The following is a 13,036-nucleotide window of genomic DNA, read 5'->3' as shown; positions in this document are numbered from 1 at the left end:
AGAGATACTCCATGTGATTTTAACGTCACAAATGCCCTCAGGCCCACAGTACATGACTGAAGACAAAAGATACTCGCAAAATATAAATGCATATTGGATTTCATTTTAAGAAATCAAAGACTACCACTATAGGTGTAGGGCACCTCAGAGGTTCCTTTGGCCACGTTGGCTTTTGCTTGCACCCCATTTTCTGTGCATAAGAGACAAGGGTGGTAGAAATACATTATTTGGGCTACCGTAATTTTATTCTTCTGGTTTATGGTAAAGGCCACCTCTCTACAGAGCTTATAATCAGCCACCCCACAAGCTCCACTGGAAGGCAAAGGTGAGAACAGATCATTGTGGGCCGTGGCCTTGGAGAATTAGAATGCCACTGCCAATGCGACTCTTAGCCTCCACCTGTTGGGACTGTGCAGCAGCACAAAAGATGTAATAAATATTCAAAGAATGCATCTCCTTTCCTTCCTACTGCTACAAACAAATGCACACAAACACACATCTTATCTCTCTCTCTCTCTCTTCCCCATTTCTTCCCCTTCTTCTACTTCTATTGATTCTTGTAACAATAAGCACGCCAATTTTGCTCAAATAAAGCAATTGTGCCCCGGAGCTATGTGAATTCCAGCTTTTGATTCAGCAGCAATAGCCATCTCTTCAGTAGTGCAAAGACGCTTTGAAAAGACCTCCCTCAAGTTATTATATCATTTTACCATGCATGTGATATTGCTATCCGCAATCCTATTTATGCAGCTATAGAATCTGGCGCAACCAACCTGAGGCATCAGATTGTCATGCTGATAATGCAATATTGAGAGGGTTCTAGAGAGGGCAGGAGGACAAGAGGAAAATTCAAATTGAATCAGGAATGTAAGATGAAGGACAGGGAAAGAATACAATAACACTGGTTGAAAGACTGGTATATATTAAGAATACAAAGCCCATTTTTAAACAGTAGGACGTAAACAATTACAAGGCACTAGGTTTTCAACTGGAATTTTAACAAACACCAACTGAACTATTTCACCTTTGGCCCCAATACCACTGTTATGCTGTTAATTTAGATATAGTCTATGGGCCAGAAGGGATAATAGTCATTACCATCTGGGATGGATAAATGAGGTAACCTTTTTTTTTTGATAGCCTACAACCCCAATAAAATTATCAGCCATGTTAGACCATCAGTAATGAGTAGAATTCACCAAAAACACAAACAAAAGAACCCAGACACTTTAATTATTCAAAACTAGTCAAAAATATATAATATCTACCCTGGGGCACTTTTTATTCAACAACCTGGGCTCAAGAGGGCTGAAATTGACTGCAAATGGTCCATAATGCACCAAAATAATTTTTGGGAGCATCACTGAAGAGATGCAGCACATACAGTGCAAAATCTGTAAATAATGCAAGGGGGGAAATTATTTGCAGATTTCACTTATATATAAAATAATAGTAATTTATATGCCGCCCATCTGACCGGGTTACCCCAGCTACTCTGGACAGCTTCCAACAAATTAAAATTGTTCATATAGGCTGAGACATGGTCTGTCCATTGTATATTAGACACAATTACCACCCCACACCACCCCCTCATTTAGGCTGCTATCTGACACTGATCAGTGATTGATCATGTCTCTGTTAAGGCAACATTGGTGGTATAAATCAGTATTCCATGCCCCACCTTCATCTGTCAGCACAGTTCCTTCTAATTATGCAGGCCTTAAAATTGGGTGGTTTTGTATCTACCCCTTTATCCATGAGAAATAGATTTTAATGATTCTTTAAGAAAACTTTATCCATAACCTCCAGCCACCTTCTCAACATATTCCTTTCTGCCTCTCTTTATTTATCTCGGTCCCAGCTCCTGCCCACCTAGCAGTTCAAAAGCACGTCAAAGTGCAAGTAGATAAATAGGTACCGCTCCAGCGGGAAGGTAAATGGTGTTTCCGTGTGCTGCTCTGGTTTGCCAGAAGCAGCTTAGTCATGCTGGCCACATGACCTGGAAGTTATACGCCAGCTCCCTTGGCCAATAAAGCGAGATGAGCGCCGCAACCCCAGAGTCGGCCACAACTGGACCTAACGGTCAGGGGGTACCTTTACCTTTACCTTTATCCCTCCCCTCAACCACTGAGCTCTTCTGACAACAGTTGCATTAAAGCATAAACTCATTGTTAACAGAGTACAACAGACGGTTGCTACCATCTCAATGATTTTTTTTATAACAGCCTATGATCCTAGTAAGATTATTAGCCATGATGGTGGTCAGTAATGAGTAGCTTTCATTGACCCCTTCCCCAAATTGTATTAAAAATAGCCACAAATATATAATGTTCATATTTGAGCAACAAAATGACAAAACTGCTTGATAGATGCAATGCAATTCTGTCTGAAATAAAAGCCAGATAGATTTTTTTAAAAAATAACTTGATTCAATGTCAGTATTTTTATTTATTTATTATGCTGCTGTGTTGCTACCATACCTTCATTCACAAATCCATAAAAGCAGCAAAGTTGAAGCAATCGTCACCTTCTTCAAGGGCAGATTCAAAGGCTTCTTCATTAGGATCCTTGCCACAAAGGCAACATACGGCTATGCATGCCAAACCATTCTTCAGTGAGTACTGTAGAAGGGAAGGAGGGAGCCTGCAACCCCCAGACCCATTCCATCTCATGTATTCAGTGCTAGACCATGGTTTAGCATGCATATCAATGCGGCCTATAAGTGGTTCAGCCAAAATGAACTGAAGAACAATTTTCAAGGAAGAGTATTTTAAAGACGAGTGGCATCACAAAAGTGTTTTAGGAGTGAATTCCAACCATAAAAAGGCCCGTGCGGGCTAGTTGTGTCCGACTCTAGGGTTGCGTGCTCATCTCGCTCTAGAGGCCGTGAGCCGGCGCCGTCCGAAGACACTTCCGGGTCATGTGGCCAGCGTGACGAAGCTGCAGCTGGCGAGCCAACACCAGCGCAGCACACAGAAACACCGTTTACCTTCCCGCTATAAAGCGGTACCTATTTATTTACTTGCACTTCGACGTACTTTTGAACTGCTAGGTGAGCAGGAGCTGGGACTGAACGATGGGAGCTCACCCCGCCACGGGGATTCGAACCGCCGACCATATGATCGGCAAGTCCTAGGCACTGAGGTTTTACCCACAGCGCCACCCGCGTCCCTGAATTCCAACCATAATGGGCAATAAAGGAGACCGGAGATGCTAATTTAAGAGAGCAGGCTGTTCGGCAGGATGAGATTAGAGGACAGAGGTCACTGGTGGGAATCCAGCTGCAGGGAATAAGGGCAGAAAATAGAGCAAGATAACAATGACCAAGAGTTTCTGCTATGTCAAAAGGGGGTGGGAAACCAGCATATACCACCATGAAGGAATTTCATGTGGCCTGAATGTCATGAGAGGTTAATATTTTGTGCGGAGGGATTGTGAACAGAGATGAGACAAAGGTATGGTGAGTCATAGGAGTGGAATGCATGAGATTCTGGAATAGTTTGAACAGTCTAGAAAGTGTTTCTCTCTCTTTCCAAGATTCACATATTTTGAGAATCTAGACATATTTAGACTGAAATAACATAACTATGAATACCCTCCAGTTCTTATCACTCATCGTCCCATAATAACTCCGATGTTCTCCTTCTTACCCAGTTCCACACCTTCTGACATCTAAGACTGGCAAGGAGTTGACAGATACACTTAAGAAATCACCATAGAAGCCTTACTCAGAACCAGTTATTCGCACAATAGCTTCATCACATCAGTTTTTCATTTCAGGTCTGAAACCTGAATAGGATGAGAACTAGCATCTGTCCTATGAGGGCAACCAAAAAGTTGTTGTTTGCCTCAGCATGGTAAATACAACTTTTTGGCCACAGAGAAAACACTGAATTTCTTGGGTAAGTACTTGAAAATGTGACATGAAGATAAGGCCTGCTACTCTTCCAGCAACACAATTGTTTTGAGGATGTTTGAGGAGACATTTGATCAACTAGTCTAATTATATCCTTTAGGGTTTGTATATTTAAGGCTCTAATATAACCATTACTTTACTTTGAGTTGAAAAACAACAACACACATTTTATTTACCAATGGTTATAGTAAGCGTTTTGAAGAATGTAAATCGTGGCGTGATAATGCTTTGAATTTAAAACAGCAGATAAAATCAGAGGAACAAAACACAAATCCATAAGTGCGCATGACAACAAACCAGCTATTGAGATCGATTGCTGCTTACTTTCTATCTGTCTCTTACTTGAGTTCACTATCTTCTGCTTTATGGAATATATTGACTTGCTCGCTTACTCACAAAATTGGATTCCTGATGATCCTTGTGATAAAATGCACAGCAAACATGGAGCTGGGTGGCAGTTAAGCAAACCTCACAGTAATTTAGTCTACTAAACATCAATTTGCACAAAAGAAGGAAACGCTTTGTGGTCCAGTATTTGAAAGTTCAACAAGAATAAATACTCAGAATAATCAGTAGAAGTGATTGGCTGTTAGTTCCTTTTCCAGCTCTTGTATTGAAAATTATCAGGCAAACTACTGTTGTCAATTTCCGAACAGGTGGATGCACAGTCTGGACACCGAAATGATTTAAATAAGTAAATAATAATAATTAATAATAATTTTATTTTATTATTTGTATCCTGCCCATCTGACTGGGTCCCCCAGGCACTAGACACCCTAGAACTTAAATATACGTTCTATAATAGAAATCAGTAGATTTAATAAGATCCACTGTAACAGACTGTAAGGGACACGGGTGGCGCTGTGGTCTAAACCACAGAGCCTAGGGTTTGCCGATCAGAAGGTTGGCAGTTCGAATCCCCGCAACGGGGTGAGCTCCCGTTGCTCGGTCCCTGCTCCTGCCAACCTAGCAGTTCTAAAGCACGTCAAAGTGCAAGTAGATAAATAGGTACCACTCCGGCAGGAAGGTAAACGGCGTTTCCGTGCGCTGCTCTGGTTCGCCAGAAGTGGCTTAGTCATGCTGGCCACATGACCTGGAAGCTGTACACCGGCTCCCTCGGCCAATAAAGCGAGTTGAGCGCCGCAACCCCAGAGTCGGTCACGACTGGACCTAATGGTCAGGGGTCCCTTTACCTTTACTGTAACAGCCACAAGCCTTTTTGAATGAAAAGATTTAACATATCTTCCATAAAGTTCCATAAGAATGTAATGCACATGGAAGATGTAGTGTCTGTATCTTCTACTGTGCTGGACCATGGTTTGAGGTTATTTCTCTGTGCCATCTTAAACTGAATATAATATTTGAGTATTGCTTAAGTTCAAGATTTCCTGCACACATATTTAAAGTAGATTCTATATTAATTACTTTTACTGCAAAGGATATCTTCCAGGGCAATCTTACTGATCCTTTCCTACCATCTAGTGTTGCAAATATGTATTAATTTTAAGTTGCATTATTTTACTACATGTGATTCGAAACTTTTTCACCTGCAGACTTCATTGCTTTTGATGCAGTTAGGAATTGAACCACATGCCCTCTCTGCTTTTGCAAGTAAACAACAGTGGGTAGCTCGCAGCTACTAAAATTTTTAAATTACCTAAATAAAAAAAATTAAAAATTCAAAAAACAAACAAATGTTAAAGCAGTAGAAGCATGACAAAAAGCACAGTAGAACACAGCAGGTAAAACAAGCAAACCAAATAAATAAGTAAAGGAGGATAACACACCAGCAGGCAAATAGGGCAAAGGCCTGCTAAAACTGCACAGTCTTAAAATAGAGCCTTAGAAAATGCCTTTTCAAATATCTTGACTTCCAACCAACTGTATGTCTGGTAGAATGAGCCTCCTTCAATGATTCATGACCCCAACATCACTGCAGATTTGAAAAGCATTTCTCATATTCTGCAGAAAACCTAAAATAATAGCCAAACCTATGCTAGTAACACATGTCACATAAAATGCACCACAGTGCCTGTCATAGTCTCCCTCTTGGACACAGATCTCAGGACAACACTAGTTTTCTGTTGTTTGCTGAAGCATACATGAACATAGCTGTCAACCTTCCCTTTTTTTGTGGGAAATTCCCTTATTCCAGCACCGTTTCCCACTGCTTCCTGCTGCTATCCCAGATTGTTAGATATTCCGTAGACTGTCCCTGGGACAGGTGAGGCTGCTGATCCCTTATTTTCGAGGCTGCTGGTCCCTTATTTTCAACTCTGAAAGTTGACAGCTATGCATGAAGCAAGCCTGAGAGCACATATCTCAAAATGCAATGCCTCAGAAGAAGATCCCCAGCCAGTTAAATAAGACTGCAAATGTTGTGATCATTTACTATGGCCAAGCAAAGATTTCTAGAGCTCTTTTTTAAATGGACGAGGGATTTTTATTTTTAAAAAAACCCTCCTTCATCCCATCACAACAGCAACGCAGATCATTATTATTTTCATGCTATACTTGAGGACGATCCATTTTCACCTTGTCTAGCTGCTCACCAAACAGGAAAATAGGCACACACATAAGGATTCCTTAAAAGGGCATCTTCCTTGCATCTTAGGCAGGGCTGTTCTTAGGCAGTGTTTGCATCGGATGGAGTGTCAGTCTTTCTCTGCTTTAATTTTTAGCAATGAGGTATTTGGGTACATGGAGCTGCAAAAGTATTTGAAAGAGTGTGCACAGTGTTTGGTGAGATCTCAGAAGCCAGAATTTCCAGCAATAAATATCCTGAATAGCTCTTTAATGTTTACCATTAACAGCATGAATAGAACAAATTGTGCATATTTCCTTAGCTTGTGTTTTTGAATGGAAAAAAAAGGTACAAAGAGTGAAGTCCCATGAACTCTTGCTAGAAGAGTGGTTCTTAAAAATAAAAAGCAGTCGGAATGGAAGAACTTAAAGAAAGAAAAGTAAGATCTGAACTGGCCCCACCCTGCTCAAAAGCAGAGCAAACACTTGTACATGATTGATGGGAATTCCTTTCCCCCCTTGCTGCAGACAGTGGCGTAGCGTGGGTTGTCAGCACCCGGGGCAAGGCAAGTAATTTGCGCCCCCTAACCCGTGGATTTGCCCTAACCCCAGATGTTGCGCCCGGTGCGGCCAGCCCCCCCTGCACCCCCCACGCTACGCCACTGGCTGCAGATATGTGGGATTGTTACATGTCACATGTCTGTTTACATTCCAACACAGATTGCTGGAGTCCCGTGAGCGGAACATGTATTGCTTTTTTTCCCCCTCTCTGAGAAGAACAACGAGAGAGGCCATGTTTTCCTTGTCCTGATTTATGTATAATAAATATGTAGTTTAGTATAGAATCCACGCCTCAAGCCTGATCTGTTGTGTGTTTACTCTGCTGAGTAATGTGTGCTCTTGCATGCACAGCAGCATGAGTCACGGACGCACGTCGGAGGAGGATGGCTGATGGATCTCCGCAGCGGCAAGGCTGAGAAGAGAGATGCTCTGGCTGGGGCCAAGCCAACTGGCTTTCTATCCTACGGTTCCGACAATGATACCATGAAAGAGCCAGTAAAACTAATATACTAAGAAAAATAACCCCCACATACAGTGTTCAAAAGACCACAGGTGGTATAATTAGCCAAAGGCCTGCGAGAAGAGGAATGTTTTTGCCCAGAGCCTAAATGTAGCAAAGGTTCCAGGAGAACGTTCCAAAAACGGGGAGCCACCACTGAAAAGGCCCGATCTCATGTTGCCACCCTCTGGACCTCTCACAGAGGAGTTACACGAAGAAGGACCTTGGGATGGTGATTGCATGATCTGGATCAAGCAATCCTTGAGGGATTACAGTCCTGACTCATTTAAGGCTTTATTGATCAAAAACCAGCACTTAGATTTGGGCCTGGAAACTAATTCGCAGCCAGTGCAGTCGGGCCAGGATTGGCATTATATGCTCAAACCATCTTGCCCCGGTCCATTACCGAGGCAAGACAAGTCCAGCGCATCCACTGCCACACCTGTAAAGAAGAAGCAGAGCTGTGTGCCGTCAGCATACTGCTGACAATGTACTCCAGATGACCCCAGAATAGAGAGGAGAGCATGCAAGGTCAATGCAGGAACACACAGGAGGAGCCCAGGGTTTCCCATTCTTTCCAAATTGGCTCTGTGAGTCCCTTCTTACATGGCTGGCCAACGGAATCTGCTTGAAATGGCCTGTTTATAGGGACTAGATACAGAGCTGTGCCCCTGGGCTGTGCATCCTCACATGAATCCTTACCTATTCCTGGCAGTAGTGCCAGTTTCAAGCTGCCCCACCCATGTTGCAGAGACATATTATGTATTCAGGATAGCACCTGAGGTAAGATGCAAAGATGAAAGTGAATGTGGATGACAGGTTTGATGAAGGAGTAGCATGGATGGAAGGCAAATGCATTTTCCAGTAGCAGGTTTTTAAAAGTGAGAACTGACTTGCTGTACAGAAAAGGGGGGGACTGTGACACTCACAAGGAGAATAATGAAAGAAAGCACAAAGGGGAAGAAGAGAACAAGAGGGATGGAAGAAATCAAGCAATTTTTGCATCTCCACATTGATTGTAATACTGCAGGATATATCAGATACAGCGCTATAATGTGAAGAAGAACAAAGAGATAAAGCATACAGAGAAACAGTCGGTTCCCCAAATGTTTGGATGAAAATGAAACATTTCGCACAACAAGGTGAAAATCCTTTAATAAAAAGCTTTCTATAAACAGCAGGCAGAACCAGCCTTATATTATATCTGCAGCCTCTAAGAGTAGCCTACCTGGGTCTTCTGTATTAATAGTGACGTTTTTGTAAAAAAAAAAAATTACTTTAATTTATTGATACAGAACCTAACACCTCTTTGATCTCTGCTTTGATCACAGGTATAATTTGGAAGTAATCAATGACTATAAAACAGGGAAGAAAAATGGAAATTGTAATTGCAATAAAGCTGAATATCTTATTATCGGATAAAACATACGCCCAAATGGCCAAAAACGAAACACGCAGAGGAAAATTGTTACAAAAGAGCGAAAGAGATTTGCTGTGCATTATTTGGCAATGTAATTAATTTTCATGGCCTTTCTTGCTGGCTGCCCTACACGGGCTTACCCGCAGCTTCCTTCCCTTAGACTCCTGAGCCCTGTTGTCATGAAGTTGTGTCTGTGGGAGCTAGTTGCTTGCATTAATCTCAGATAGGAAGGGATTGTTCTTACTCCCGGGAGAAAGCAGTGGAAGGGCGCTTCCAGGCTATTGCTATTTTCAGGTGGGATTCAATCACATATCAGCAAATTCAGGCTGCACAACTGAAGTTGGGTTTGAGGTTTTGTGCAACAAACCTGCCTCCCCAAAAGAGTTGACTTATTGCAATAAGGAAAGACATGCCATGCAACTTCTCCACAAACAAACAGGAATGAATGCTGAAGAAACAGGTTGTCTGGAAGTGACCTAATAATTAACTGGACTGCAACTGGTCCTCCTTCAACAGAAAGGGCAGAAGAGGTTTCTGAATTCTGGGGAAGCAACGCAGCTCATTCCAAGCCTACCTGACATGGCTGGAGTAAAATGTTCCGCTCAAAGCTCTGCAAAAACTGGACCCCTTTATACCAGTGAATCGATATATCCACATTCTATCTAACATTTCTGTTCTGTACAGTACCTCTGTGTAACAGCTTCTCTAAGACAATTCTCAAGTGCTGGAGGATGAGCGGTGAAACTTCATACTTGTACACGTCTATCACTGGCACCTGTTGACATCTCCCAAATACTCCATCTGGAGAAGGTAAAAAAAGGGGTGGGGCATAAGGAAAAAGGGTGAATAAATCACATTGTTCTATGACATACCTACATACACAAAGAATATTGCAATATGTTCTGTTACTATGACAGTTGTACTAAACGTGGTAATGAGATAAGAGATACCTCCTTGGCCACCTTCCCTTAAAAACTGCTTCACTTTTTGACACATCCTTTCTGGTAATGCCAAAGCAAGTAAATAAAGGAATAACTCTCATGAAAACCAGACTGCCCAGGAAACACGTATGTTAGTTTGCAGAGAGAGAGTTTCTTTTTCCCCTCCCTCCTTTTAATACAGGAGCTATGTAGTAGTAAATGAGTGGTGAATCGATAATAAGCAGCCAAGGCTAGTTTAATGTAGTACCCTCTAATGAATGCAATAAAAGGGAGCGGCTCATGCAACAATGAGATATTAATGGAACCTAATTTATTTAGCTCCATTCCATTCATCTAAAATGACAGACCCTTCTCATCAAGCTCTTTTCATATCACACCTTCTAATTAATTTAGGTCCTAATTAGTCTTTATTTAGAGAATTGTTCATTTCAAGACAAGCTTCCTGTGTGGGAAGAAGATAGGCAGAGGAGGGGGAGTTCAAACATTCAAATTACCTTTCTCCCTTCCATACAAAAGACTAATTTAGAACTCGGGTGCTTATAATATCCTCTGACCATCTGCAGCGCTAGGCTTCAAAAAAATGGGTGCATTTATTGTTGTCTTCACCTGTACACAGTGATCCACAGAAAACTATTGAAAATGCAAAAAGTTTAATTAGCATGCTATTCTTCATACTGCTTGTTTTAATTCAGTAATTACTGCAGATATTGCATTCATAATCAAAAGGGACAGTGCAATTTGACTAATAGAACATAACATTGTGAATTAATTTGGAAGTACCTATTTATTTATATGGAGCTTCAACAAGATGAAAGAGTAGATAGAGGGAGAAACAGCTGCTCTCAACATTCAAACAGTCCGTCTATGGTATTATAGAGTACACACCTATATCAAAGTCATTTAATTTACATTATAAACTGGAATATTAACCTAGATTTGAAGAGATGCAGTTAAAATGTTGTTGTTTTTTAAAAAAAAAAACTCTGCAAATTTTCAAGTGTGATTTCTTCCTAACAGTTTGAGCAACGATTACTCCACACTAAGATTTCTGCCACACCACCATATATTTTGAGTTAGCTTGGGTTTCATATTTCTCCATCCTGCAAAATACTGAGTTCTGAAGCTATGGATAGCTTCTAAGGGATACACGAACGTGTGGTGATGTTTTCCTTCCTGGCGAACGAGTGCTTGCTGTATTCTCTACACACTCTTACAACAAAGCAAACTGGTCTGATGAAATGCTTTATCTATTTTGTGTTTCTCATCCTTAGAGATAAGCCTAGCAACTGCCTTTAAGTAGCTACAAAACAACAAGGTTGTTCAGAGTATCCCAACCCAACCTGTTTTTGTTTTCAGATGTTCATTCAATGCATGTGAGGAGCAGGGCTGCACATGCCATTCCCACCCTCCAACTATGTGCATTCCCGGAGAGCTTGGAAAGACCTTGGGGAAGGACTGTGGCTTAATGGTGGTACAGCATCTGCTTCACATGCAAAAAGGTCCGGTTTCAATCCCTGACAGCTCCAGGTAGCATTGGGAATGTCCCCATTCTGAAACTGGCCACTACCTGAATGTAGACCCAGGGTCCCCAAACTATGGTGCATGGACCATCAGTGGTCTGAAGAGCACTTACAATTTGAATTCTATAGAATTCTATGGTGTTCAAATTTTGATACAGCACAATACAATGCAATCTGAGAATGATTCCTTAATGAGGGGAAAAGAGAGGACTATAGAGTCTCTAGATAATAAAATGCTTGATAAGAAAATCAGTTTTAGGGCTTGCCGATCAGAAGGTCAGTGGTTCGAATCCCCGCAACGGGGTGAGCTCCCATTGCTTGGTCCCTGCTCCTGCCAACCTAGCAGTTTGAAAGCACGTCAAAGTGCAAGTAGATAAATAGGTACCGCTCCAGCGGGAAGGTAAATGGCGTTTCCATGTGCTGCTCTGGTCAGCCAGAAGCAGCTTAGTCATGCTGGCCACATGACCCAGAAGCTGTATGCCGGCTCCCTCGGCCAATAAATCAAGATGAGCGCCGCAACCCCAGAGTTGTCCGCGACTGGACCTAACGGTCAGGGGTACCTTTACCCTTAACTCCACTTAAGGGAACACTACTTTTGCTTATCTTCTTCCCTGATACAGCATATACTGTGGCACTCACTAAGTTTATTTCTTCAGACATCTTTCTCCGTGTCTGAAAAGGTTCTAGCTAAAGTACACTCATTCAGCTTTCCAGGCTTGGGAGAACTCATTACAATTCAAAGAAGTAAGTTCTACTTTTATGTAGTGAAGGAGCTGTTTTAACATTTGTTTTACCAGCATGCCCCCCTGGGATCTGTTGTTCAGTTTAAAAATAAAGACGGATCCACTATGGCACCATGGGCTGCATCTGCCTACTCCAGCAGCCAAACTGCACCACATCATAAGGACACTATCCTTCAAAAAGAACACCAACCTACTTTTTATGTGATATGATATCTCACAAAGCCAAAGACAGTTGCTCTGGTGCACGGATGGGGAATCTCAGGCCGGGTTGTGTGTGTGTGTGTGTGTGTGTGTGTGTGTGTCAATTGTGGCTATCCAGGCCTCTCTATCTTCCCAGGGCACATTTCTTCCTGGTCCAGCCTCATATCTCCAGGCTTCACCCCTCAATAGCCCTGGCTCTGTACCCTCTTCAGGTCCTTTTGCCTGCCTGGAAGATGCGCTTGAACTGTGGTAATGCCTCATGTTTCCCTGCCCGGAGAAAAGAGGTGAGTGTAGAAACCTCTCACTTTTGCTGTACAAACATAACAGCCTCACCTGTTGCTCCTCCCATTTTTGCCTCCGGCCCAGCGCACCACAGGCACGTGGCCTCCGAAAGGTTGCCCATGAGGGAATGTGGCCCCTGGGCTGTAATGGGGCTCCACCCATCCTCTAATGTAAATGTTTCTCTCCCTTTTAAGGGATCCCCTAAATTCTACAGCAAAGCTGAAAGTGAAATTAAGGTACCTGAAGTCATTCCTAAAATTGTGGGATTTGAGGCTAGTTCTACGTCACAGTCCTTGGCACACTTCTTTTCATGTTCCTTAAATTGGCTGACTTGAAATTTCATTCGGTGACCTTTAAATGGAAGGGCAATGACGTCTGCTTCTAACAATTCAGTTGCCACACTGAAGGCACTTAAAACACAGTTACTGTA

General features: G+C 42.2%; 1 protein-coding gene across 1 annotated transcript in view; it reads right to left on the bottom strand.

Moving 5' to 3' along the window:
- Positions 1-13,036, bottom strand: part of PTPRN2 (protein tyrosine phosphatase receptor type N2) — a 601,734-nt gene that overhangs the window by 484,847 nt on the left and 103,851 nt on the right. Inside the window, exon 3 of the mRNA XM_083579333.1 lies at positions 9,607-9,720. Within this exon, the coding sequence (XP_083435459.1) occupies positions 9,607-9,720 (114 nt within the window). The remainder of the gene's footprint in view (positions 1-9,606; positions 9,721-13,036) is intronic.

Source organism: Podarcis filfolensis (genome assembly GCF_964270895.1).
Source record: "Podarcis filfolensis genome assembly, chromosome: 12".
NCBI classification, from domain to species: Eukaryota; Metazoa; Chordata; class Lepidosauria; order Squamata; family Lacertidae; genus Podarcis; species Podarcis filfolensis.
Note: the sequence above shows the minus strand (reverse complement) of the source record. Positions and strands in the feature narration are given on the sequence as shown.